General features: G+C 39.9%; 1 protein-coding gene across 21 annotated transcripts; it reads right to left on the reverse strand.

The window, feature by feature from the left end:
* Positions 1–389: 389 nt before the first annotated feature.
* On the reverse strand, positions 390–24,339 carry LOC117148352 (inositol hexakisphosphate and diphosphoinositol-pentakisphosphate kinase). 21 transcript variants are annotated; one of them, XM_033315695.1, is made up of 16 exons: positions 17,759–18,700; positions 16,000–16,432; positions 14,280–14,522; positions 12,752–13,250; positions 12,417–12,688; positions 12,182–12,362; positions 11,821–12,018; positions 9,936–10,956; positions 9,558–9,870; positions 5,960–7,252; positions 5,396–5,629; positions 4,532–4,924; positions 3,192–3,264; positions 2,901–3,132; positions 2,082–2,658; positions 602–942 (listed from the first exon to the last, which is right to left on the reverse strand). In XM_033315695.1, the coding sequence occupies exons 1-16, from the start codon at positions 18,200–18,202 to the stop codon at positions 602–604; spliced, it is 6,747 nt and encodes a 2,248-aa protein (XP_033171586.1). In that variant the 5' UTR covers positions 18,203–18,700. The 21 variants fall into 21 exon arrangements, with proteins under 21 accessions (XP_033171580.1, XP_033171586.1, XP_033171585.1 ...); XM_033315689.1 differs by having other exon boundaries at positions 390–942; positions 5,396–7,252; positions 17,759–18,690; XM_033315694.1 differs by lacking the exon at positions 17,759–18,700 and adding an exon at positions 23,671–24,331 and having other exon boundaries at positions 5,396–7,252.
* Between the last annotated feature and the right edge of the window lie 547 nt (positions 24,340–24,886).

Genomic DNA, 24,886 nt, shown 5'->3' on the forward strand with positions numbered 1-24,886 from the left:
GATGTCGAATGATGGTGATGGCCTGGAGCGATGATGCCATGCTAATGCTAGGGCCAAGTGAAAGTACGATTGGCTGTCAACGACCCAGCTGTTCTACGGATATGGCGACGCGGTTTCACTTGTCAACCTCGATCTACATTCGGTGTGTCATTGCGAATTCTGAGTTGCGTATGGCATGCACGTTTGCATGGCATTCACGATATGCATTTGGCTTTTCTGTGGCACCTACTAATAGTTTGGGCCTTTGGATGAGGGCGTTTTGGGGGCATGAGTCTGAGTTATGGCCCGCATCGCTTCGCATGCCTGATGTTGCGGGGCGTGCAAAACAACTGAAAAACTTCAACAGAGTTACTTTTGGAGTGGAAGCATTTTGCATTAAAACAATCTTATTATGGACAAAAATAGAGATAAGCCTTTTATTTGTATTTTCTTGGCCCAAAAGCAACAAACAGTTAGATTAATAGTAAAAAGTCCGTAAGCGAGTGGATCTATGCGATAACTCGAATTTGAAATGGCACCCGCTGTGGCGATAGCTTGTGTTAGTTACATTGGCCCGGCTTAGGGATGCGAGTGCTTTAAGGATCTGGAGTTCGATTGATATTTAGGCGTGCCTTTGTTTCGAGGTGCTCGGGGAGTCGTCATCGCTGGCCTGGTCGATTTCGGAACTATCAAAGGATATCTTGGCCGGAGCCATGGCCGGCAACAGAAGAAACTCGTTGAACAGGAAGTCGGCGTCCATGGACTGCGTTTTGCCATGGTATCCGCGCACGACACCGCGCTTGGGCGGTTCGATGAACCGCTCCTTTACAATCAGCGCCCCCGGTGAGGGGGACGGCGAGGCCGAGGCAGAGCAGCATGTGCTGATCATCCGTCCACAATGGAGCCGCGGTGGCTCCCTCTCTGCCGGAACTCCACTTGCAGCTACGACTCTTCCATCGGATCCTACAGAAAATAAAGTCAAATTGAACAAACTTGTACGTTTTTGCAAAATACACGCATATCCTAGTTTCAAATTGTCTTATAGTAATTAAATGACTCCCGATTCGTATCGTCTTAAAGAAGAGTCTAAAGTGTTAGGGCGTTAAAATAAAAAAGAGAGATCGCTATAGTCGAGTTCCCCGACTTTTACCATAGATACCTGTTACTCAGCCAGTCCAAGTGGGACCGAGAATATCAGGAATATCGGTAGAAATTGGTGGAAAAAATAGTTTTAATGTTCTAAAGTGTGGGCGGGATAGATTTGGGCGGTTTTTATGGGTCAGAGTGGGCGGTGACAAAATATTTTCGACATATCGATAGAAATTGGCAAAACAACTAATTTAATCCAAAAAAATCATGATATGAAAAAATATCCAAAGTGTAGGCGTGGCAGTTTTGGGCGGTTTGTCGGCGTTAAAGTGGGTGTGACAACATGGCAAACATCGTCTATGTCTCCAGAATCTGTATGCTGAATCTCAACCTTCTAGCTTTTATAGTTCCTGAGATCTCGACGTTCATACGGACAGACGGACAGGCGGACAGACGGACGTGGCTAGATCGACTCGGCTATTGATCCTGATCTAGAATATATATATTTTATATAGCCGGAAACGGTGCCTTCTGAATGTTGCATACCTTTTACTCTACGAGTAACGGGTATAAAAATGTATATCACTATGTATTGACAAGATTCATATTCTTATGAAAACCAATATGGGTTCGTAATATTATGTGAAAGATTTAGTTGAACAGAAGTACCTCTTAGCTAGTCAATATGGTGGTGAATTTCTTATTCTTAACAAAAAAAAATATATGCTATATAAAATGTCAAATAGAAAAGATTCTTAATTCAAACAGATTCAGCTTACTGCCCAATGTGTCCTTATTTTTGTATTTTCAACTCGATAAGAGGTATTCTGTTTCGTATATACACTCAGAGAAAAACTCGTTCTAAACGATTTCGTTTTGAGAATTTCGATTTTAAAATCTGGACAAGATCAAATTATGCTCAGCATACTCAGATCGATTTCTAATTATTCTTAAATTTCAAATGAATTTTCTGTCGTTTGCCTCTATCAAAAGTTTCTTATTATTGGCCCAACCTCTCTGACGCTGCGGCGATCCCCCGAGGACTCCACTGCTGCCACTTTTGAGGTTTATGCAGCTCTGTGTGTGGCTTACGTTGTCGTAGTCATTGGTGGTCTGTATGGGCACTCGCTTCAGTGTGTTGCTTTCGAAGGGAAAGTTCGAGTTCGAAGTGGACTGCGTGAGGTTCTCAAACTTGCGCAGGCGAGCATCCTGGCGCAAATGATGCGGTCCCGCCGCCGGCAGGTTGATGGAGGCGTGCAGAATGGGACCGCCCCCAACCGACCCGCTGGACTCAGTCTTTTTCTGACCCGTTGCCGGAGCCGCGTTTCCCTCGAACAAGCTGATCTGTTTCTGGATCCTTGGCGAGACGGGATCATGAGCACGGCGCACACGTCGCTCATGCTCCGGTGAAGCTTGGGTGACTCGAACCGGCAGCGCAAAGCCAAACCGTGGATCATCGCTGGGAACCTCAGGGGGGCCCTCTGCATGGCTGGGACAACAGTAGCAACTCTCCAGGCGCGGCTCACAATCCGCCAAAAGGGAAGGTGTTGTGGCCGCCGACAAAGTGGCATCTTCATCATCTTCGAAACCCTTGGAGAAAACACCAGAGCAGATCTTTTTTCTTAATATATAATAAGCAGACAAGGATAGTAACCTCACCACAAGAAACGTAAGTTAAGAGTAGGAATTTTAACTGATAAGAAATACGCTAGAATTTTCAAATTTTAAAATCAAAAGCAACAAATTAAATTATGAAAGCACTCATATTATTATTTTCGTATCATATAGTTAAAATAGATAGCTATGAAATAATCGGAAAAATCTCCACTCACTTCCATTGACAGCGTAATGGAGCCCTTGTTAGCCACCATGCTCAGGTCGAGATCCATCCCAAAACTAACTGGTGTGAGGCAGGTGCTTCCGCTGTCCTGTTCCTCACAAACACTCAGAAAGACTCCACCACCCATCGTTCCTTCGCCGGATTCCAAGTTGTCCCGATTCATTGGCTGGAAGAAGGCGGTACCCGCGGCCCTCCGCTCCATTATCTCCATGGTAAGGTCCAAGCTGGTAAAATGGTAAATACATACATATTTAACAAATTATCTTCACAAATTAATTGTCACCTTGGTTTTGTTTCCAATTCCGATAGGGTTATTTCCTCCTCCTCGGCTGCCTTCACAATGTCCTCAGGCCAAACTTTTGGTTTACGAATGTGTTGTTGGTGATCAAGGGGTTGAGATGTTAGTTAAATAATTACATATTTAAAGGAGTAAGGGGAAATAGCGAAAATAGGAATACGCATCAGTAAAACTTAAGTTTATAAATAAAAAAGCGAACAAGAAATGTATAGCTTCGTTATTATACAAAAACAGAACTAAAATCACAATATTTAAGTCCAATATAGTAATTAGTTGATTGTTATATGTACATTTCTTATTGGTAATGTCTAATATTTATAAAATGTTTGACTTTTCGCAAGAACTTCGCGATATATAAAATACAGTCTACCGGTAATCAGTAAATCCCGAGTGGAGGGAAGGAGGTTTAGAAACAACGAAACAATATAAATAACTTACACTATTTTTCCCCATTAATTGTTCATTACGAACACTGTTAAAGCAGTATGATACAAAACAACGAGACTAGAAGCTTTATATGTTCCCATATTTTTACATTTCTTCCTAGACGTCCGATTCTATCTCCATACAATATTTACAAATACATATAAAACAGGAAAAAAGTACAAAATAAAAGACGTATGCATAAAGAAACAAGGAAAAAATACCATTAATGCTTAAAAAGCTAAATTAAGCATGCATAAAGATAGTCTATGAAAAAAATTGTGAAAATATACTCATATTGAATATATACTCATCTAGCAATATTTATTCCAATTCTGAACAAAAGGCTTAAAAACAAGAGGAATTTTCATGCATATCCATACATATATACATAAATATCAAATTATATTTGTTATATTTATACAGAAACTGGTAAAATAAAGTGATTGCTGCATTTGTTTTAAATGCTGGGCTCTGTTGGATTTTCTGAAAAAACGAAAGTAAAAACTAAGTGAATAATTTGTAAGTAAAGAAAGAAAAATTAAATAATTTGATTTGATTAATTTTCCTACATTTGTTTTGAAACAACAACGTTTTTGCTTTTGTGGCTTCTGTAAAAGTAAAAACAAAATGATCATTTGTCATTCCTTAAAAAGTAGTTAACACATTTGTTCCTAAGCCAAATAATAACCATAAAAAAGTGCCTAAAACTGACATTTTATTGACAACAATTTAGCAGAATAATTTGGAATGTTCATAACAATTTCGAATAAAAAACGAATCCAACAATTCAAAATGTTAAATATGGAGGGCTTTAGAAACGTTGGGAAGTGTACACGAAAAACACAGATCTGAGACCGTTCAGCACTGCCACTCGACCACTGACTTTTTTCGGCACTTACGCTCCATCTTTCCAGCCAGCGATTCTCGCAGCTCCGTGTTGCTATCGTCAAGATTAGGGCACTGGCTCTCCGAAAGGAGACGCAGGTGGGCATCCGCTGTGGATCCGGACTCGCTGCCACGCCGGTCAAAGGTGGGCGTTATGGTTGTTGATATCGGCGGTTGTCTGCCAATTTGCTGCTCATGGTCGATCATCTCTGTCTGATTTGAGGCGTTTAGAGTCATCGAGGAAACCGCTGGCAAGGTATTCTTAGAGAAGCCCCGCGGTGGGGACCCTGTCGGCGTCTTAAAGATCTGCGCCAGGATCATGTCCTGCAAGAAACTGTCCAGCTTGCGCAGCGAAAGGGCGTTGTGCAGTGTCTCAAGCGGGCGGATTGGTGGTACATCGCCAAATCCTGCAGAAAAAATTGTTATAATCACGCACAAAACTGAAGACCTTTATATTTAAATACACAACCTCAGGACAGATCGTTGAAGAAATGTTTATTGTACATCGCTATGATTAATTAAATTAAATTTTTAGGAAGTAATAACTACAATTTTCGATGCTCATCTAACCAGCACTGAGTCAAATCCGTGCGAGGCTCAGATGAGTAGGGTTTCAATTGTGTAGTAATCATCCATCCTCCTGAAAACTACCTTTTCATATTCCTTCACTTATTAACCAACAAATAGTTTATTTGTATCGGTGCATAAGATATATCGACGTAGCTCTTGTCATATATAATTTCAAATAAATAATCACGGCTAAAACCCCTACACCCGAGTTTACACGTGAACTTATCTTCAGTAATAAAATAGTACTACCTTAACGTTGTAATTCCCTCTTAATCATATTATATACAATGCATGTGGTGCGTACTCACCGGAAGAGGAGACCGTTATCATGTCGCGAAGATTAGGAGCGGACGAGCTGCCGCTGATGACGGCGGTGCTGAAAAGGCTATTTGCGCTGGTGGCCATCTTTTTGCTAAAACCACCGAAGCCCAACATTTTCATATAGGACATCTGGCCGGCAATACTGTGTCTTTGGCGACGCGACGACGTGGATGGGTTGGCCGATGACACCGATGCCGAGACCGACACCGAGACTTGGCTATCTGTGGCGATGGTTTTGGTACAACAAGACGGGGTCGTGGTAGTGTTGTTTGTAATTGTGGCGGTGGTGTGGTTTTCGTTCAGAGTGTTATTGATGGTCGTTGTTATTTTGCGGTGATGTTGGTATTGGTGTTGATGTACATGATGTTGGTGTGGTGCGTCGTTTGAAGTGGGATCAATCGATTGGAATTGGTTAGTAAATGGTCGATTAGAAGACATTGTTGCTGTATTATCAAACAAAGCTGCTGCTGCTCCAGTTGTTGTAGTGGTGGTTGATGGTGTAAATGTTGGTGGGGATGTTTGGGTGGCTGTAGGAGCGATGTCTTGTATACCTTTTGAAATATCGGTAGTAGTAACTGTTGGTGTAAGCCCAGGTGCACTTTTTCCGATACATATATTTGTTTGTATATCCATTGATGTATCTTCTGCTGTCTCTGTTGCTGTAACCGTTGGTGGATCTGTTGTTATATCTGTTTTTGTATCTGGTCGGGTAACTGCTGCTTTATTGCATGGTGTGTGTGTAGTTGTAATTCTTATTGTGTCTATTCCTATTTCCTTCGATCTACCTACTTCTTCATTTATTTCGGTACCTGCTGGTTTTAGCATCGCAGAAACAGCGTTTGTAACAGTCGGTATATTGCTATTTAGTTTGCTAGTCAATTCTGAGCTACTTGCTGTTCCCGTAATGAGCACAGTGGGCAGATTATATACTACTTGAGGCTCTGGGTGCAGGGGCTTTGGATCTACCTCCACAATGGACGTGATTTGCTCTTCAATGGGCTCGAAGCTGCCTACAAAACAGGTGGTATTGGAAGCTGCAGAACCCAACGACGAAACGGTGAATCGAAATGGGTTTTCTGTCACAACAGGAGCAGAAGCAGCCATGGTGAGCTGACCACAGGAGCTACTAGTGGCTTTGCTTTGCACAGAGGATGAGACAGAAGCCGAGGCCTTGTCCTTGTCCTTACAGAGCTGTAAAGTAGAGGCAGTGGGCGAAGTAGTGGCATGGACCATTAGTGATAGAGATGCTACCACAGGCCTTTTGCTGAAGTGTGCGCTCATCAGGATGGCCGGTGCTGAGCTAGACACCTGAAAGTCATCATCGAAACTACTGACCGCCGTTGTTGCGTCACAACCTTTCTCCGAATTCTGTCCAGTTTCTTGCGGAGAAGTCACAACCACCGCTTGTGTCAAGTCCATCAGACTTTTTGAGTGCGAGTGCGCTTGGGCCGCTGAGCTACTGCAATTGCAGGAACTTAAGGGTCGCTCATTGGTGGCCATCGGCGAGATCTGTGGCAGATGACGGAGCTGTTCGAGTTCTTCACCATCGTCGCAACTCTCCATCCGCCGCATAGTCAAGATGTGGAGACGTTTGTGCGACAAGGGACCGCATTGCGGAGTGGGTGGGTGCAGCGAAAAATCAATGTCCGACAAAGGCAGCTCGTTTGTTGAAGAGTCAATTTTAAAAAAGGACAAACTATTCGTAACACGGATCTGAAAGGCAGTGCGATGATCCGCTCTCGGATGAGATCCCCCATCCGAGTTACTAGGAGCGCCCACTCGAGCATGAGGAATCTCCCCGAATTCAGAAGTCCGCGAATTATCCCCGAAACCAGGAGAAGCAACTACTAAATATAAAAGAATAATTCAGTCCAAGAGCAAAATCGATGAAGGGTAATTAGTTTGGCATGATTATGGGTTTAGGTTTCCGGTCCAAAGTCAGCCAAGTTTTCAGTGATATATACGAGATTTTGAGTGTCGGTGCGTTGGTGTATGTAATGTTGTGTACAAATAGAAAACTCATTAGCCGAGATATTCAAAACGTCGAAGATCGCGCACAGTTTGTAAAAAAAAGGTTTGTATAAACATAGGGAAAGAATAAACCAAGGAAAATCAATTTTTAAACCAAAAGGAAAATAAATGGAAAGACAAAAAATCAGCAAGCCGAATAGAAAATACTCTTGGAAGAACCTTAGGATTTAAGAACTGACAACTTAAATAAATAAAGGTAATGAAATATTTAAAATTATTACAAAATTAAAGTTTCTAAAATCATTTCATATAAAAAAATATCGAATCTTTCACTTGTGATCTTAATTACATTGTAACATTCCTATCCTAGCAACACATTTTTCCTTTATAAGACTAAAGTTAACCTAACAGTCTCTAAAGATAAAGTTAGCTAAGTTTTAGCCTTTGATATACATTAAAACAACGATAATTCTTCTAACCTTGTATTCTATAAATTATTTCAAGATCTTATAAACTCCACAAGAGCATTTAAAGAATTTGGAAGCTGGCAAACTTGGAAGCTGCAGAGGCATAGGCCTTTAATAAAAGCTATTAGTAGTTTATAAAAATTAAAAAATAAAGCTTTGGAAGAGTAAGTCCCCTTTTTGAGTTCGGTAAGGTCCTGTTCTGGAGTTTGTGGTTTTTCCATGTGTGAGTTTCCATGTGGTTGAGGGAGTGGTCGTGGATGGATGGGAAGGGTCTGGGTCTGCAAGCAACGACATCGAGCAACGTACAGACGCAGACAAGAAAACTCCCCAAAACCAATATTTTCCAATTCTTGCTTATCATGCACGGAGATAAATACAAAAATAGATAGACAGGACAGATGGAAGCAGACAAAACAAGCAGAAACTACGGGGAGCCAAAAATGGAATCGAATATTGTGTGACCGTAGGCAGTTGGACACCAGCAAAGATTTGTAAAATTCTCTCGAAAACTTCTTTGGAGGCGTAAATCTTTCCGAGTGTTCAACTGCACTCTGTAGGGGCGTGGCAGTTGTGTGGCGCGTGGCTAGAGTGGCTGTGTGTGCGTTTTGTGGTGACTGAGACAGTGCGACCAGCATTGCCAAGTACACGGGATTCCGCGACCAGATGCTTATAGATTTTCATTTTTTCTCGAGAAACTTGTTTCCTTGTTTCTTTTTTGATTGAAAAATATAGATCGAAATATATACGTATATAAAACGAAAAAAGTGTGTTTGATGTGTCCCTATGTGTGTACGTTATTTCGATTCTAATACAAAAGAAAAAATGAAAACCGAAAAATGTTGGGCACAGCTCAATAGAGGTACAGATGAAAATTCTTTTAAATTTGTTCTTGAACAATAGTAAATATTATGTAAAATTACAATATATTGTAATGTATAAAATATATATATAAATTAAAAAGGGAGTAGAACTCGTTTAAGTATTTGCGGTAGTGAGATATGAAACAAAATTTAGGCGATTTCTGGACATTTGGGAGAGCGGGGGTATTTCCTTTCTTAAGTGTTTTCTTGGGGATTCCCCAGTGGTGTTTGCTGGCTGTGCGGACGTGAGACGTAAATACAGAAAACAAAGGAGCGGCATGCAAACCCCACAAAAAACATACGTATCTTAGAAACCACAAAAGAAGACAGAAGAGATGGTACTTCGGAGCAGCCAAAGGCTGGAAAATCTGGCAGAGGGATTCGTCTAATACTTTGAAAGCTTTTACTTTTAGTATCCAACAAACTTGCCTTAACTACAAAGAATCACTAAAGCCAGTCTTTTAACCATAATACAGAGTGTAGTAGTTTGCAAATAAGCAAACTTTTTACTCAGATTTCTTGTATAACTTTAGCAGCCCTTTTTTTTTTGGCCCTTTTAGTGGATAGAATATCCGATTAATATCCAATGTTATTATTACATTGGCGAATTGTAATAGAAAACAATGTTTAATTAAGAAAAACCAAACCGAATCAGAGCGGATTAGTCTAAAACTGGGAATAGCCAATCGTGTGGTTGTGAGATGTGTAAGACAAAAGAGGAACGCGCAATTATTCAGGAAAGCTGGAATAAGGTGGGTTGTGAATTTCCCACCCTGAAGAGAAGCGGCTGCGAAGGCGGCGGCGGCAAGCTTTGCTCGATCGACCGTCAGGCCCTGCCCAAACATACATACCCGGTTCTTTAGCACAGACTCCGGACGTGGGCCGCTGTTCAAAACTCCGGGAGCGTGGTTCGCAGTCAGGAGTTACTGCCCTGATGTCCGGACTAATGGGTCGAAGCTGCTGGTTTTGCTGCTGTTGGTGCGATGCCAACTCCTCGTTCAGACGCTTGGCTAGATCCATTGCTTCATGGCCACTGACAGTGTGATGGGCTCCGATGGGGATGGGTTTCGATTTAAACTGCTTGGATCTGAGCTCTAGTCGGTTGAATCCGAAAGCAGGGGAAGTGCGTTCCGCACTGCGATCCGAACTCCTTTGGCCTGAGGTCTGAAGAGAATGGTATAGAAACATAGGTTTGAATACTTATACATATATTATATGTTTAAACTTACGCCTCGCTTTTTGCCCTCCCGTTCCTCTCCTGAATTCGAGTCATTCTCCTCCTCGATTCTGGCAGGATTTGACTCGTCTGAAGATTGCAAACTTACATTGCAAGCATTGTCGCCGTGCGAATGCGGGCGAAATCCCGGACCTGGTGGTAGATTCTTTTGCACACAGCAATTTACACCCGGACTAAAGTGCAGTTCAACATGGAAGCGTTCCTCAGAAGTTGGATCTTTGGTAGGGTCCTCGTAGAGCATGATAACGATCTGAGACATATAGTTGAGCTCGGATACCATCGAAATATAATCCATAGCCCGACGCCACTGCTCATCTGTAACCACATTAAGCAATCCCCCATAACGTAAAACGGTGAGCAGCGAGTGAACATGCGATTCGCTGGTAAAATAGAGCCTTGTGCGGACATGCCTCTGAGGGCTTGCAACACCATGGCTATAATGTGGATTCAAACGGTTCATAAACTCGTCTTCCACTTCGTCGATGTTTCGCTGCAGATCACCCTTGATCTTTCTTAGTAAAGGGGAGCAGATACCTTGACCAATTGCCAGTTTCTCCTGGGGCGTCAGTCCATACTCCTGTGGTATGACTATATCAGCCAGATTCTTCGCATAGATGTATAGCTCCTCCGCCTGATCGTATTGCAACGTGTGTTGATTATGTTGCAGGTCGTATTTGATGCAATCATATATATCTGGTATCTTTGAGATGTCAAACAGCTTAGATTTGGTGCTAAAATCCTTCTCAATTTTTTCCCAGCGACAACGCATCAGGTCCCACGTCTCGCCGTGATATAAGATGGCGTCCTTGGTCTTTGGATCATCCTTTTTGATACTGATAATGTGAAGAAGCTCGCGAATGAGCAGGTGTACGTGGTGACAGCAGTCAACAGGATTTTTTACAAAATCCAGAGCCTGGGTAATCGATTTGCTATTGCAAGGATTAATCAGCTCACGATCCTCCTTAGAAAACTCTCGATCGTTTTGCATAAGCTCGTGGAGGCGACCTTTAGCCCTACGAAACAAATTTGACAAAATAAGTAAAAAAAAAACAAGAGAGAATGCTATAGTCAAGTTCCCCGACTATCAGATACCCGTTACTCAGCTAAAGTGAAAGCGAACGTGAACCGGCGTGACCGGTTTGGCGGCTTTAGTGCGTTAGAGTGGACGTGGCAAAACGTTTTATAGCAAATCGATAGAAATTTACACAACTAATAAAATTATGAACAAATATCCAAAAAAAATTCAAAAATGTGGGCGTGCTACTGTTGGTCGGTTTTAGAGCGCTCGAGTGGGCGTGGCAAAAAGATTTTTTTGCAAATCGATATAAATTTAAAAGACTAATAAAAATGTGGAAAATGTCAACACATTTTTCAAAAGTGTGGGCGTGGCACTGGGTCAACAAACTTGCCCTGCGTCTTTGTCTTTAGAATACTGAATCTCAACCTTCTAGCTTTTATAGTTCCTGAGATCTCGACGTTCATACGGACAGACGGACAGGCGGACAGACGGACGTGGCTAGATCGACTCGGCTATTGATCCTGATCTAGAATATATATATTTTATATAGCCGGAAACGGTGCCTTCAGAATGTTGCATACATTTTAACGAATCTAGTATACCCTTTTACTCTACGAGTAAGGGGTATAATAACAACAAACAATTGAGAAATTGTCTCAAACATTTCCCATGGCGATCACTACGAGAAAATCGGAGAAATATTATCGTTTAGAAATCAATAAGCGATTGCTAAGCAATCAGCCTCAGAAAAGGTAAACAATTCAATATAAGAATACTAGATCGCTTAATTATGTCGTAATCGAATATAATTTAAAAATACCTGACGATAGATTCAAACAGGCTTTTAAAAAAAACTTACAAGTTCTGGTACTTGCTGGAGTCGCAATCATTGTCCAGCAGTCCATTTGTATTGGCGCTCTTTACCATCTGGACCAGAATGGGCGTAAGTTCTCCTTCCAGGGCCAGCAAACCTTTTGCAAAAGCGGCAGCCGTCATCTGGACACGACCCTCATCTGAAGCGTAGATCTTTAAGTCATGCCGGAACGTCGAGTGTAATCTGAAATATTTTATATCCGCAAATGTTCAATTTTCTCAGGTTTTATTCATGTTTTAATTCAAATTCGGGTACTGTAATAAAATGACTGTATTGGAAATCATATTACGCATATAGGGCTTATATAGACAGAATAATAATCTTCAGAAACTAAAGGTTTTCTCACCTCAGCAAACCTAGTCCTTGGGTGCCCGAGTAATCCGATCTTCCTTGGCCACCCGGATACATGCACCGAAAAATGCGACCCAACTCCTCCGCCTGGATGCGACCTGCTGGAGTCAGTTCGCCGCCCCACTTGAGGATGAGGACCAGGGAAGGTTCCACTGGTTGATCCGCTGCTAGATTGGCTTCACTTTGGTTAATCGAAGCACTCGGATTCGAGGAAATTCGACTGGACTTACTATCATCGGAGCTGGAGCCACGTGGACGTCCTTTTGGTTGGTATTTCATTTGGACCTTCCGGTTTATGCCCGAAAAGTGACCGTACATCTCCAGAACGTTCTTCAGCTGCTCCAGCTTGCTTTCCTTTTCCTCGATCTCGGCATGAGCTTTGGTGTGGATCTCGCTTAGCAGGAAGCGGGCGATGTCCAAAATCTCTTGAAGCTGTTTAGGGCGCTTTAGCTTAACGTGGCCCAGCTTGTAGCCGTCGTACTTCTCGAAGATCTCGAAAAATCTGGTTAACAAAGATTAGGTTTTACTTAGCTTCCTAAGAAGAACTTAACAAAAATTTACTCACTTGGGATGCCGCACCTCAACCTTCATTTTTTGTTTGGGCGTGCGATCGCCATGTCTAATTACGGCCACCACGCAGCGCAGCTCCATCATTTTGCCGAAAGTGGTGGGCACAATGGGAGGATCGTCTAATTGAAAGGGCACTGACCAGGGGATGTGCAGGGTAGGCGTTAGCTCCCTGAGAATCATGTTGCCTAGTATCTTGGCGCAATCATCATAGTACTTGTTCGAGTTTTTAACGAAGCTAAAACCGTTAACATCGCAGACATAGCTCTTTCCATTGGCTCGCAATAAATCGAATCCACAGACTGTTTGCTTAAAGGCCAGGCACACCTTCCGTGAGATTAGCTTCTCGGAATGATTGAGGATCACTGGATAGCGAATCTCTTTTCCTTCGCTGTCGCGCTCTACTTTGCCATCCAAAGCGGGACTTTTACGGGCTTCGGCATGGGCGTAGTCCGGTCCCACGGTGTACACCTTGACATCCGTGCCTGAAAAGTACACTAAGTTGTAAAGGTGATGCTGGATTCAGTGCGTTCGACTGGCGGCCACTGGTGTGATTCGGTGTTTTCTTCTTGTTTTTTCTATTTACTAGATTTCTGTGAGTTTGGCGATGAGCCGCACGTGCGGGGCAAAACGCAGGACAAGGCACAATGAGCGATGCATCGTTGGAGGATTGGATTAAGTGAGTCTACAATAATGGAGCAGCCAAAGCCATAACAAGAACAAACAGCCAGAGCGCATAGTGGATTAGGGTAGCGAGTGCACACTTTTGAGTATATACTTGTTTTTTATTTTAAATTCTGGAAATTGGATCGTATTAATTTAAAATATTTAGTTTGATCAATGATTTTCAATAGAAACTGTGAAATTAGACATATAAATTAAGAAAAGATTCTAAATTTAGTACTCAATATTAAAATTTAAAATATAGCCATACGCGAAAACAATTGAAATAAAATATATGATTTTACGATGACATTTTAAAACCATACTCTATGAACCAATTTATAAATTAAACAAGAGAGAATGCTATAGTCGAGTTCCCCGACTATCAGATACCCGTTACTCAGCTAGTGTGAATGCGAACGCAAAATTTCATAATTTTTCTGGATAGATATTACGTGGAAACATGTGACAACGAACTTGTGCTGCGTCTTTGTCTCTATAATCTGTATGCTGAATCTCAACCTTCTAGCTTTTTTAGTTCCTGAGATCTCGACGTTTATACGGACAGACGGACAGTTGGACATGGCCAGATCGATTCGGCTATTGGTCCTGATCAAGAATATATATACTTATATAGTCGGAAACGCTTCCTTCTGTCTGTTATATACTTTTCAAAGAATCTAGTATACCCTTCCTACGAGTATAAAAATTAATATATACACGCAGCTTAGTAACTAGATATGTTTGGCAATCTAGATAGTATCCATTTCATGTGCAGAATGGGCGGGAAGTGGTGTGGTTTTAGGATACCTAGGTACCTACAGCTGCATTTAAAATGGGAGCAAAGTGAGCAAATTGCATACCATCGGTGGGCATAAAGTCCTCGTAGATAAATGATCCTGTCTTTCGCACCCTTGATTCCGGAGAATACACGCTGCTCCGGCTGCCGATCTTTCGGAAAAGTCGCTGACTTCCTCCGCCCGCCGACGTCGGGTAATATATGTATATATTGTGGTCCTCCGCCGACACAGGCTTCTCAACAAACGGCTTGTTAAAGGTAATACCATTGACCTCCACATGGTCCTCGGACTCAATAAGCTCATGGTCTGTTGGGTAGAAGTTAAAGTTAATCCATAATCAATTTTGAGTATAGAGATTGGCCTATTAGTACAAATGAATAACGCTTTGTATATATGTATAGTACCAAAGACACTAAATTAACAAGATGCGTAACGGCCATACATTGGTTTGGCACTATGCATCCACTTTTTTGGTGAAGGCCAAATTTGCTGTCGTTCCGCTCGCTTACGCTGAGAGCGTAAAAAATCTAAAAATAGAATTTGCTTGCTTGTGTGAGTAAAAACAAGAGACGAGAACGCGTATATGTGTGCGTACTTGTTCTAGAAGACGATTTTTGGGCCGAAATCAATTCTGATCGCAGAAACGAATTTACATATTTGGAGTTCTTGCCAATTTCGTAGCAATATGATGAACTAAAATAATAATTAAAAATTCACGCCCTGACTATTATAATTTTAAAGTTTTTTTAATTCGTTTGTTAAAATCGCCGCTCGAATTAGCTACCTTTTACATATTTATATTTATGTTAATAATTAATTATACTTGAAATATTTTAATGTTTAACATTAAAACATTTCCATGTTCCCCAATTAAGTTATTTTTCGAACTATTGTTTTATTTTTTTTTTTTGCGTCCACTTTTCAGTCGCCAATTATTTAAATATCGCTCATTTTTTTATTTATGAGAGAATGCTGAGCTTAGCTTGCTTTTTTTGTCTATCAGCTATCATCACAGTCCACTTGCAATGCTTAAAAAGCAAAACTTTTATAAGTTTGCTTAACAGATCTGTTCTATGTGCATAACATTCATTATTTTCATAAAACCATAATGAGAAGGCACTACTCTCATTTGTGCACTTAATGCATTGCTCCACAATAAATGTTTTTATACACATTTGTTTTTTATTATTTTTAAAAATATTTTCGAAAACCTTAATGTGTATTTTGCAAATTTTAAAAAATAAATCAGATGGTACCTTTAATTTCCCGAAGTCCGAGGCACGAAGTGCGGACACAAGCACTCAACAATCACTGCCTTATTAATTTTTCTCACGTCGCAAGCTGAATACCCTAATGACAAGTATTCTAATATAAAGTCATTTTCGAAATTTATTTTGTGATGTACATAGATAGATTCGGCTATTACTATTTCTAAGCTTTATTTAAATAATAATAACGTTAAGGCAATGCAAAACATCAATTTTTTGCATGGTGCCAATTTATAAATAATAATATAGATTTAAAGTCAACGAACTTCTAAGGTGAAGGGCATATTTTGTCAAATTTACAATGCATGAGCATACGTGTGCACACATACAGTTGTCTGCTATCACTGTATGCGTAGAAAAGAGCTGTTTGCTGTAGCGCTCTCCGCTCTTTCTCTCTCGAACAAAAATTGGAGAGAGCCTGGAGCCACCTCTAGAGCCACGGCCAAAAAATCGCGTGCCAAAAAATCGTATGGCGTTACGCATCTTGTTATTCTAGTGTCTTTGATAGTACTCACGTTTAGGGTCCGGCGAATCACGATCGAGGACGGCATAGCGCGGAATCTCAATACCCTCCTTCTCCAGAATGGCGTACACTCTTCTCCTGTCCTGAATATCGTACTGCATGTGCAGATTATTCAGCACAAAGGGATTCCTAAGCTGGGCATACTCGATGGCTTTCTCTAGGGGAAAACCTTTCGAGTGAAATGACACCAGGCAGTCGCAGGTGGGCCAATTTTGGACCGGTTCTCGTAGAATCACGTTCTCCTCGAACGTCACCAGCTTAATGAACTCAAACTCTCCAAGACGAGTCAGGATCTCCTTCATTGGCTTTGACTGTGTCTTCTTGGCCATCGCACAGATTCCGACGACCACCTGCTTGCTGTTGCTGGAAGAGGTGCTCGTGTCGGAGTCCATCCCGTCATTGCTGTCTCCAAAGTCCGTGTCGCCCTTTGAAAACAGAATGATGCGGGCATTAATAAGATTTTCACAATGAACTGTGTAGACAGGCAGAGCAGGCAACGGGAATATCTGGATTCTCGCTTCTCAGATCTTTTGAGTATTATTTTTTATACTTATTAACGTGTCACATTTTTCCAATCCCACTACGAAGCTGTGGCTAAGTTCTTTGAAAAAGAAACAACCCATTTAAAGTCGATTTATGTTGTATTCACAGAAAAAGCAAGACACAAGTAAATCGTATGTAAATCATAAGCTATCACTCAAATCTTTCAGTTCATTATTATACCTGCTACTCGTAGAGTAAGAGATTCAAAGGTTGGTCCCATATTGGTTGCAAAATAAGTAAACAGAAGAGAAAACGTTGTTGCCCCTATGAAGTAGATTTATTCTTGATTTACTTATCAAAAAATTACCTCATTTGGAGCATTTTTTATTTTTTTTATTTTTATACCCGTTACTTGTAGATTCATTGAGAAGTATCTAACAGATAGAAGGAAGCGTTTCCGACCATATAAATTATATTATTGATCAGGACCAATTTTCGAGTCGGTCTGGACCTTTCTGTCTGATAACGGTAGAAGGATTGAGATTAAGTATACAGATTTTAGAGACATAGACGCAGCTTAAGTTTGTTTACCCATTTTGCCACACTTTGGAAAAGGGTTTTGGCAAAAACACTTTGGACACGCCACTCCTAACACATACAAAACGCCCAAAACGGTCACGCCCGCACTTTACAACATTTTTAAAATTTTTTTCATTTTATTTCCCAATTTCTATCAATATGCCAGAAAAAGATGAAAATTCTCGTTCGCCCTTCCACTAGCTGAGTAATGGTCGGGAAATTCGACTATATCATTTTCTCTTGTTTTTCTTTTCAATTTCTTCCGAAATGCCAAACCATTTTACACATTAACGAAATAGGTTTAATAATTTCATAGAGTATATTTTGATAAACAAAAAAAATGTTCGTCGTAACCAATAAATATAACTACCGCTAGGTGGCGCTCGTGACTTTAATAGGTATCTGACAGTCGCCAACTACTTATAGCTTTTCCTGACTTTGCTGGTATTGGATAAAAGAAGATAATCTTTAGAGCATCGATGATAAATACTGGCCAAGCCACAAATTTGAGAATCCTTCAAATCAATATTTCATTCCCAGACATTTAGGAGAACAACTGAAGCCTAATATGGTTCAGGTTCCACCCGATCCACAAATTAATTAGCACTCAATTCGACCCCGACTTCCAAAAATCTTAACGACTCAGGGTCCGATCAATCAATTTCTTTGGTCTAACCAATGAGACCTACATTCATGCAGACATCACAGTAGCAGAAATCATCACTCTCCTCGTCGCTGCCATGACTCGGCCCGTAATCCTCGTAGTCACTGACGTTAAAGGGTCCGTATTCCCCATCGTCGTCGTCCTGGCTTCTATGACTGTGGACTGCGGCACTTTGACTTCGACGCTGGCGCTGCAGCAAGCGATTCCGGCGTAGACGATCTCGACTACCATGACGTATTCTGGCTATAGTTCCATCAGATGGCACTGCGTCGTACAAGCTGTGGAGACGATTGGTTTGTGGATCCTGGGAACCACCACTTTCTGCGCACCCAGAGCCGGGCAAAACCGCTGTTGCTGTCATCGCAGCTCCAGCGGCTGCCGTGGCTGCTTGGAGTTTTTTCTTATGTCGCTGGTGACGAGATCGAAGCTTCTTGAGACGCCACCAGTCTTTGAACCAAGTCCACTCCATTGTGGCGGTAACTCAGTCTCTTTCCGGCCAAATCTAGCTGTTCCTCCAGGACGGTAACTTAGAAACTTGTTTTATATTCCGTTAAAACACAACTTTAACATTTGGCCTTCTCGTTTGAGGGAAAACAGTTGAGAGTAATTTATTTATAAACAATCAAATTGTTTTTTAAGGCTTGTCAAATATTTTATACGCGTTGTAAATATCGGATTTAGCTGCGCTTTGGCAATCCGTCGTCGTCAAAACTGATGGATAGTGCGGGAATCAAACCGTTCGTGCTTATCGGTCGGATTCCCCAAAACCAGATGACCTAACCCGGAACATATACTGAAAACGCAAACCGACGAGGTCGGCGTATAACGCCCGTTCCGTGCAAGGCGGCCAACTGACTAACGGAACTGAAAATACGGTTTGCTTGGGATCGCTGGGGATCGTATCGGATTGTTTCAGAGCGTACGGCCATTAGTCTGTGCTTCCACTCACTCAGGGGAGAATCTGATCAGTCAAAGACAAAAGCAGAGATAAAAACAGAAAGAGAAGTAATCGCACAAAGAGCAAGATGGCTAAATACACTGTGAAGAAATGCTTTCTCTTGAACTGGATTTGATTGCGATTTTCAGCATGATTTCGAACATGACGCTATTTACTGAGTCATATCGATCTGTCTTTATAGAAAACATCCTGCAAAGGCAAAGATGTATGTACAGATGTATGATCCTAGAAAAGTTTTGTACGAATCAATTTGGATATTTTTCTAAAAGCTTTTTAGTTTTCCTTACTATATACTATAAAGTATATACAATAAAAAACATATCAAGCTATCATGTTAAATAGTGAGAACGAATGTGAGCTCCATCACTTCATATGGCCACTTCACACTTGCCTAAATGTCAACTTCTCGGCTTTCTTAAAGATGTGAAAGCAACCTGGTCAAAAGTAGTTTGCAGTCACACATATCACAAATGTGAACTACGTATATATGCTATAGTTCGCATTACAACAGATTCTATTATTTAGTCAAAGTTTTACAAAGTCTTTAATGGTCATTATAAATTTAAAAATTTCAGTGCATGAAGATACCTAGAGCGGGAGAACGACGGAGAGGCATTCTCTTTGTATAATTGCTTCGACATGCTAAAGGCATACTGTTATCATCGTCGCTCTCATTTGTTGACGACACGACTTAACTACAACTTATATAGCGTACACGTCCGGCCGATCGGCCAGTGTTAATGAAAGCGACTACAAAGACAACGAGAGCTACACAAAGAGCAGCGACGAAAATCGGTAACCGGTAACGGCGGTCGGTGAAACAGATAAGACTTCCAGTGATAAGGGCGCTACGGCTCCTAGAACACACATCTGCCTTAGAAATCCGAGCTCCAAAGTAAATATTTGCTCTATGTATAAACCCCGTCGATGGCGACCACTAGCAGGCGCCATTCAAGCGATGAACCCCATCAGTTATGACCTTTACGTATATTTCCTCTGAGATCTCTGTTTTCCCGAACATAAAGATGAAAATGAGATGATACAAAGATACAATTGTAATTCATCAGGCCGTCGAAGCGATCGGAAAGAAAGAAAGAAAGGGGGGTCTATTAGGCGGGTTCGCAGCCTCAGTATTAAGTCATCAATAATACAATTTAATACAATTTGTAATTCTTTTATTTTAATGGGTTTTACCTACACTTCTGAACTAGCAAGCCTTATGTATACACCTTATATTGTTTTTTTTTAATATTCTAAAGCTCGTTGTTATTATTAAAAAGACAAAGAATATGGGTTTGAAAAAATTGAATTTTGAAATTTGAAAGCTGGCATCGTTTGCCCATGTTTGTCCACCGATAAGTTTTTTTTGCACACGTCCAGTTTTCGAGATCAGATATTTCGAAAAGTTAGAAAATTTTCAAAAATCAAAAAGGGGCCTTTTTTACATTTTTTTTTAAATTGTAATAGCATTGTTTGCCCACGTTTGCCCATCCTTTAGATTTTTGAGAAAAGCTATACTTTAGAAAATATAAGACATTAAAGAGAATATCGAGCAATATTCCTTTCTAATAAATATTTAAATTACATTTAATTAAATACGCAAATTATTCTAATTAAATTTAGAAAAGGGAGAAAATGGAAGGCTCTATATATGTACATATATCATTCAATTGACAGTTAAAAAAATGGAATCAATTTCGATGCGCTTAAGTGGGAAAATGAGATAGGAGCTAGTAATTTATATAGCTGTGATTTAAATACACAGTTAAAATTGATATCTAAAGTATAAGCCAAAACAAGGATGTGCAATAGAACTTATTAAGATTTTAAATGCTCACAAGTTAAAAACTAAGCTCTTTTATAAATTTAAGTGATTTGAAACATCCTATATAAGTAAAGTGGTGGGCGGCTCCTATTTACATATCGGGTTTTCGGATTAACTAAGCTATCAGTGTTTCCCCAATTGCCAGAAGTACTGATCATCCATTTAAACATTGACGGACTTCCAATTTTTAATAGTTCTAGGGCATAGTTATACCTACCTAGGCCCATACCTCTAATAATAAATGTTTTGCATATGTTTTACAGCCCTTTTAATTGCGACGACTTTTTGTTTGCGTTTGTCAGCGAACTAAATGACTAGAAATCAGTTTTTTAAAGGACCTTTGTTTTTCAAGAATGTAGCAAAAAGACTCATTGATAAAATCAAAAATTATTTGTGACGCGTTGGGGTGGCAGTACGCACTGGCTCTCAGAATAGGATTTCAGATTCTTGATAGGATTATGGTTAAGCTTTCAAAGTCTACACGAACTGAACGTATCCTTGCCATCCTAATTGGGATACTCAGAAGATTTTTTTCATTGACGTCAGAAAATGTAGTTTAAGTCAAATCCCATCCTATCCAGAAATAAAAGATTTTTTAAATATAATATAATCTAATATGTGTTCGGCTTTTCAAAATATTATAGGTTGTTTTCAAGTTTGATCGGGGGCTTTATTCACACAACGCATACTCATTTATTTAGTTTCTCTTTAAATTGATCAACAATTCACTTCTTGATATATCACTATTCAGTATATGTACACATTAAGTTGACTAACTTTTTATATTTTTAATATAGCCACCCAAAAGTATGAAATGGAAAAAATTAAGATTCGCCAAAGTAGAGTCCCAAAGATTCTCTTTACATCTCGAACTTTGGGGAAAACTTTACTTTATATGGGTCACTTCTGAGGTTCCATAGGAACTTACTAATATGCCTCTAAGAGCAACGAGCAACCGAGCACTTACAAATATACAGTTTACCTAAACAAAATGGTTTGATACAAAGCCAACGAAAACAAACCGTTCTAAAACTGATCCGCTTGAAAGTCGAACCTGGTCTGCGAATCAGAGAATGCAAGTGGGCCCTCGTCGGGGCTACCTGAGATTCCAGACGGAGTCGGAAGCCAAAAGCAAACAAATTAAGCAAACAAATGGCATAACTGGGTAATTAATTAATGCAGCCAATAAACCGAAAACGTAATTAGAACATATCGCACCCACCAATTTCGCAAACAATCAAAACGTAATGAAAACCAAAAAATGTAGATTGTTCAACACCAGTTAGCGAGCAATAGTACAACATAACGGAAACGAAAACAAGTGCAAAACCGAAGAATAACCGGATGGGGAAACGATAAGGACGGTAAGCAGCGGATGGGCGGGGGAAAAGGGATAACAGAAATTAAATGTGGGAGCTACGCACAGAAATAAACAGTACACTGAGAGAAAATTACCATACATTCTGATTTATGTTTGTAAATCTAGTTTTGCTCTTTAGCTCTTTTTGCCCATATTTGCCCAAGAATTAGTTTTTTTTACCATCTCATAAAACGAAATGTTATCAATAAAAAACGTTTGCCCAACCATTATTATTCGTTTTATCGTTTGCCCACCCTTAAAAAAACTTTGCTCACGCTCAAAAATAACCAATTTCGTTAGCTCACCCCTTAAAAATAAATATTTTCAATAAAAAACGCACGCCCACAGGTTAAAAATAAATTATTTCGTTAGCCCACTCTTAAAAATAAATATTTTTAATAAAAAACGTTTGCCCACCGATTAAAATTAGTTTTTAGCGTTTAGCGTTTGCCCACCATTAAAATTAGTTTTTATACATAGTTTTTATATAGAGTAAAGTGAAAAGTATGTAACAGGCAAGTAGGAAGCGTTTCCATATAAACTATATATTTTTGATCAGGATCAATAGCCAAAACGATCTGGCCTTGTCCGTCTGTCCGTAAGAACGTCGAGATCTCAGGAACATTAAAAGCTAGAAGTTTGAGATTAAGCATACAGATTCTAGAGAGGAAGACGCAACGCGTCTTCATGTTGCCACGCCCACAAACCGCAAAAAAAATTATGATAGCATTCTCTCTTGTTTTCGTTTGCCCACCCATTTTTAAGATGTTTTTTTTTCGTTTACCCCCTATTAAAACTAATTTCTATTTAAAAATTGTGGCGCCTACACACAACGCCAACTTTTTCGAAATCTCAGATCTCGAATCTCTTGTTGGTGGGCAGTCATGGGCAAACGATTCCAGCATTCAAATTTCAAAAAATCGATTTTCCGACCCCAGCTTCTTTGAGCTTAGGATTTGATTTATTTAACTTGTGGGACCATTCAAATGTAATTAACAACATTTTCACTCCAAAACCACACAAACACAAGCACACATTAGAAAAAGAGTAAGAGTCCAAAGGAGAGCAAAAGCTGTTGCCCATTACTTTTTTAACTGTTGTTTGGTTATCTCTTCGTTAGAAGGGCGCTCAAGAGATGTAAATTATGTTTATTCCAAACCCACACAAACACACATTAAAAAAGGAGAAAGAGTCCAAAGGAGAGCGAAAGCTTTTGGCATTGACATTGAACAGTCAGCTGTTGGGAAGAAGCATAGAAATAAGAAAAATGTAGTAGATGGCGGAGCAAAAGAAAAAGCTCCTCTGCGGGAAAGCCGCAAGAAGTCAGGGTCAGCTCTCCGCATGCAAAAATCTACAGTCGAGGTAAGCTAGTTTATAACACCAAGTTTAAATACTTTTTTCATAACGTTCTCCTACTTGTAAGACCAATGCTCATTATTTTATATTTCACATTCTTAATAAAACATTATTTAAAATTGAATTAAAATTGATTTGACATGTTTTAAAAATAACTGCATTTTCTAAATAGATTTTGATTTTAAAAAGATTTAGAGATTTTGACATCTCATCAAATCTAAAACTAAAAAAACTAAACTATGTATATTAAATTTCGATTTTCTTTCTTTACGACAAGCTCCCTCCGATGCTTTTATTGCGACCGCCAGTATAACCAAATACTATGAATGTATGTATGTATGTACATGCATACGTGCATGTATAGCACATATAGTTAGTAAATAAAAAATTATGCGTTTTGGGTTAGGCTAGATTTTAGTAAAACGGTGGAGCGCATACGTTGCCATCCTGTAATCCCAAGTAGAAACCGACCCGCTGCTGCGGCTGACTTTGATGCGGATTTTGCTGCTGATGCTGCTGGGATATATCCTGGTACCCTGATTCCAACTCGGTGTAGGACATGGTTATCCTTTGTGTTGGTGTTAGTGCGGGTTATCCAAACAAAACAAGGAGCAAACAACAACACTGGGAAACGATTTTCGTATTCTGCTTTTACATATTTCACTCTCACACACACGCACGCTTTGCCGCGTGTTAAAAATAAAAGTGTGGCTAATATTATTGTTAACGATTCTTTTTCTCTCACTGTCTTTCGATTTACGAGTTACGAAATCTGTTATTGATGTGGTTTTATTATTTGTATTATTATTTTTCAATTTGGTTAGTCGTTCTAAATTCGCCGCCGGCGGAAAGATGGAATGGGGTTGGGAAGGCACGCCGTCAGCTGCGTGATTAAAAGGATGATCACGAGGTCGGTCAGTTGCTGTGGGTTACGTGCTCACTAATAATTAATGGTTATTAAATTAGTTTTCTCTCGCTTTTGATTATTTTTCTGCCTTTGCTGTTTCCTTTCACAGCCAACACACGCACACACGCCCACTCGCTTCAAAAGTTCCGTTTGTTTTGGCAATCCGCCGCAGCTTTCAGGGCGAATTTGTCTAGAAAGCTGTGCACTGTTTTGAAAGCTTGGCTGCAAAAAATCACGCGTGCTTTTCCCAAACAGCTGTTCTGGAAATCAAGAAAAAATAAACAGTTATTAAAAAGATATTAGAGAATGCTATAATTAACAAAAAAAAAATTGGCTGATACAGAAAAAGGCTGTAACTTAAGTTTAAATATATTGTAAGCATCTGACTTAATTTACCCTATAAGAGTATTTGCCTTCAATATTGCGACTAGTATGTATTTGTATATATTTGTTTGTTACAATTGCTTATCAATCGGAAGAATCAATTTGTGCATGTAGTTAAGAATAATATCAAATCTACCCATTAAATTAAAGAAAATATCACCGACCTGACATTTTATATTTCCTTCCAATTCATTTTCCATTTCAGCTCAAATAATATTCTAAATAATACCAAGAGAGAATAAAAATACCAAAAGAATAAAAATAATACCAATAGAATAGTCAGATACCCGTTACTCAGATAATGAAAATGACAACGCGAAGTTGGGATATAAAATGAGAAAAAATATAAAAATGGTTCGAGTT

The sequence above is a fragment of the Drosophila mauritiana genome, chromosome X (genome assembly GCF_004382145.1).
Source record: "Drosophila mauritiana strain mau12 chromosome X, ASM438214v1, whole genome shotgun sequence".
Lineage (NCBI taxonomy): Eukaryota > Metazoa > Arthropoda > Insecta > Diptera > Drosophilidae > Drosophila > Drosophila mauritiana.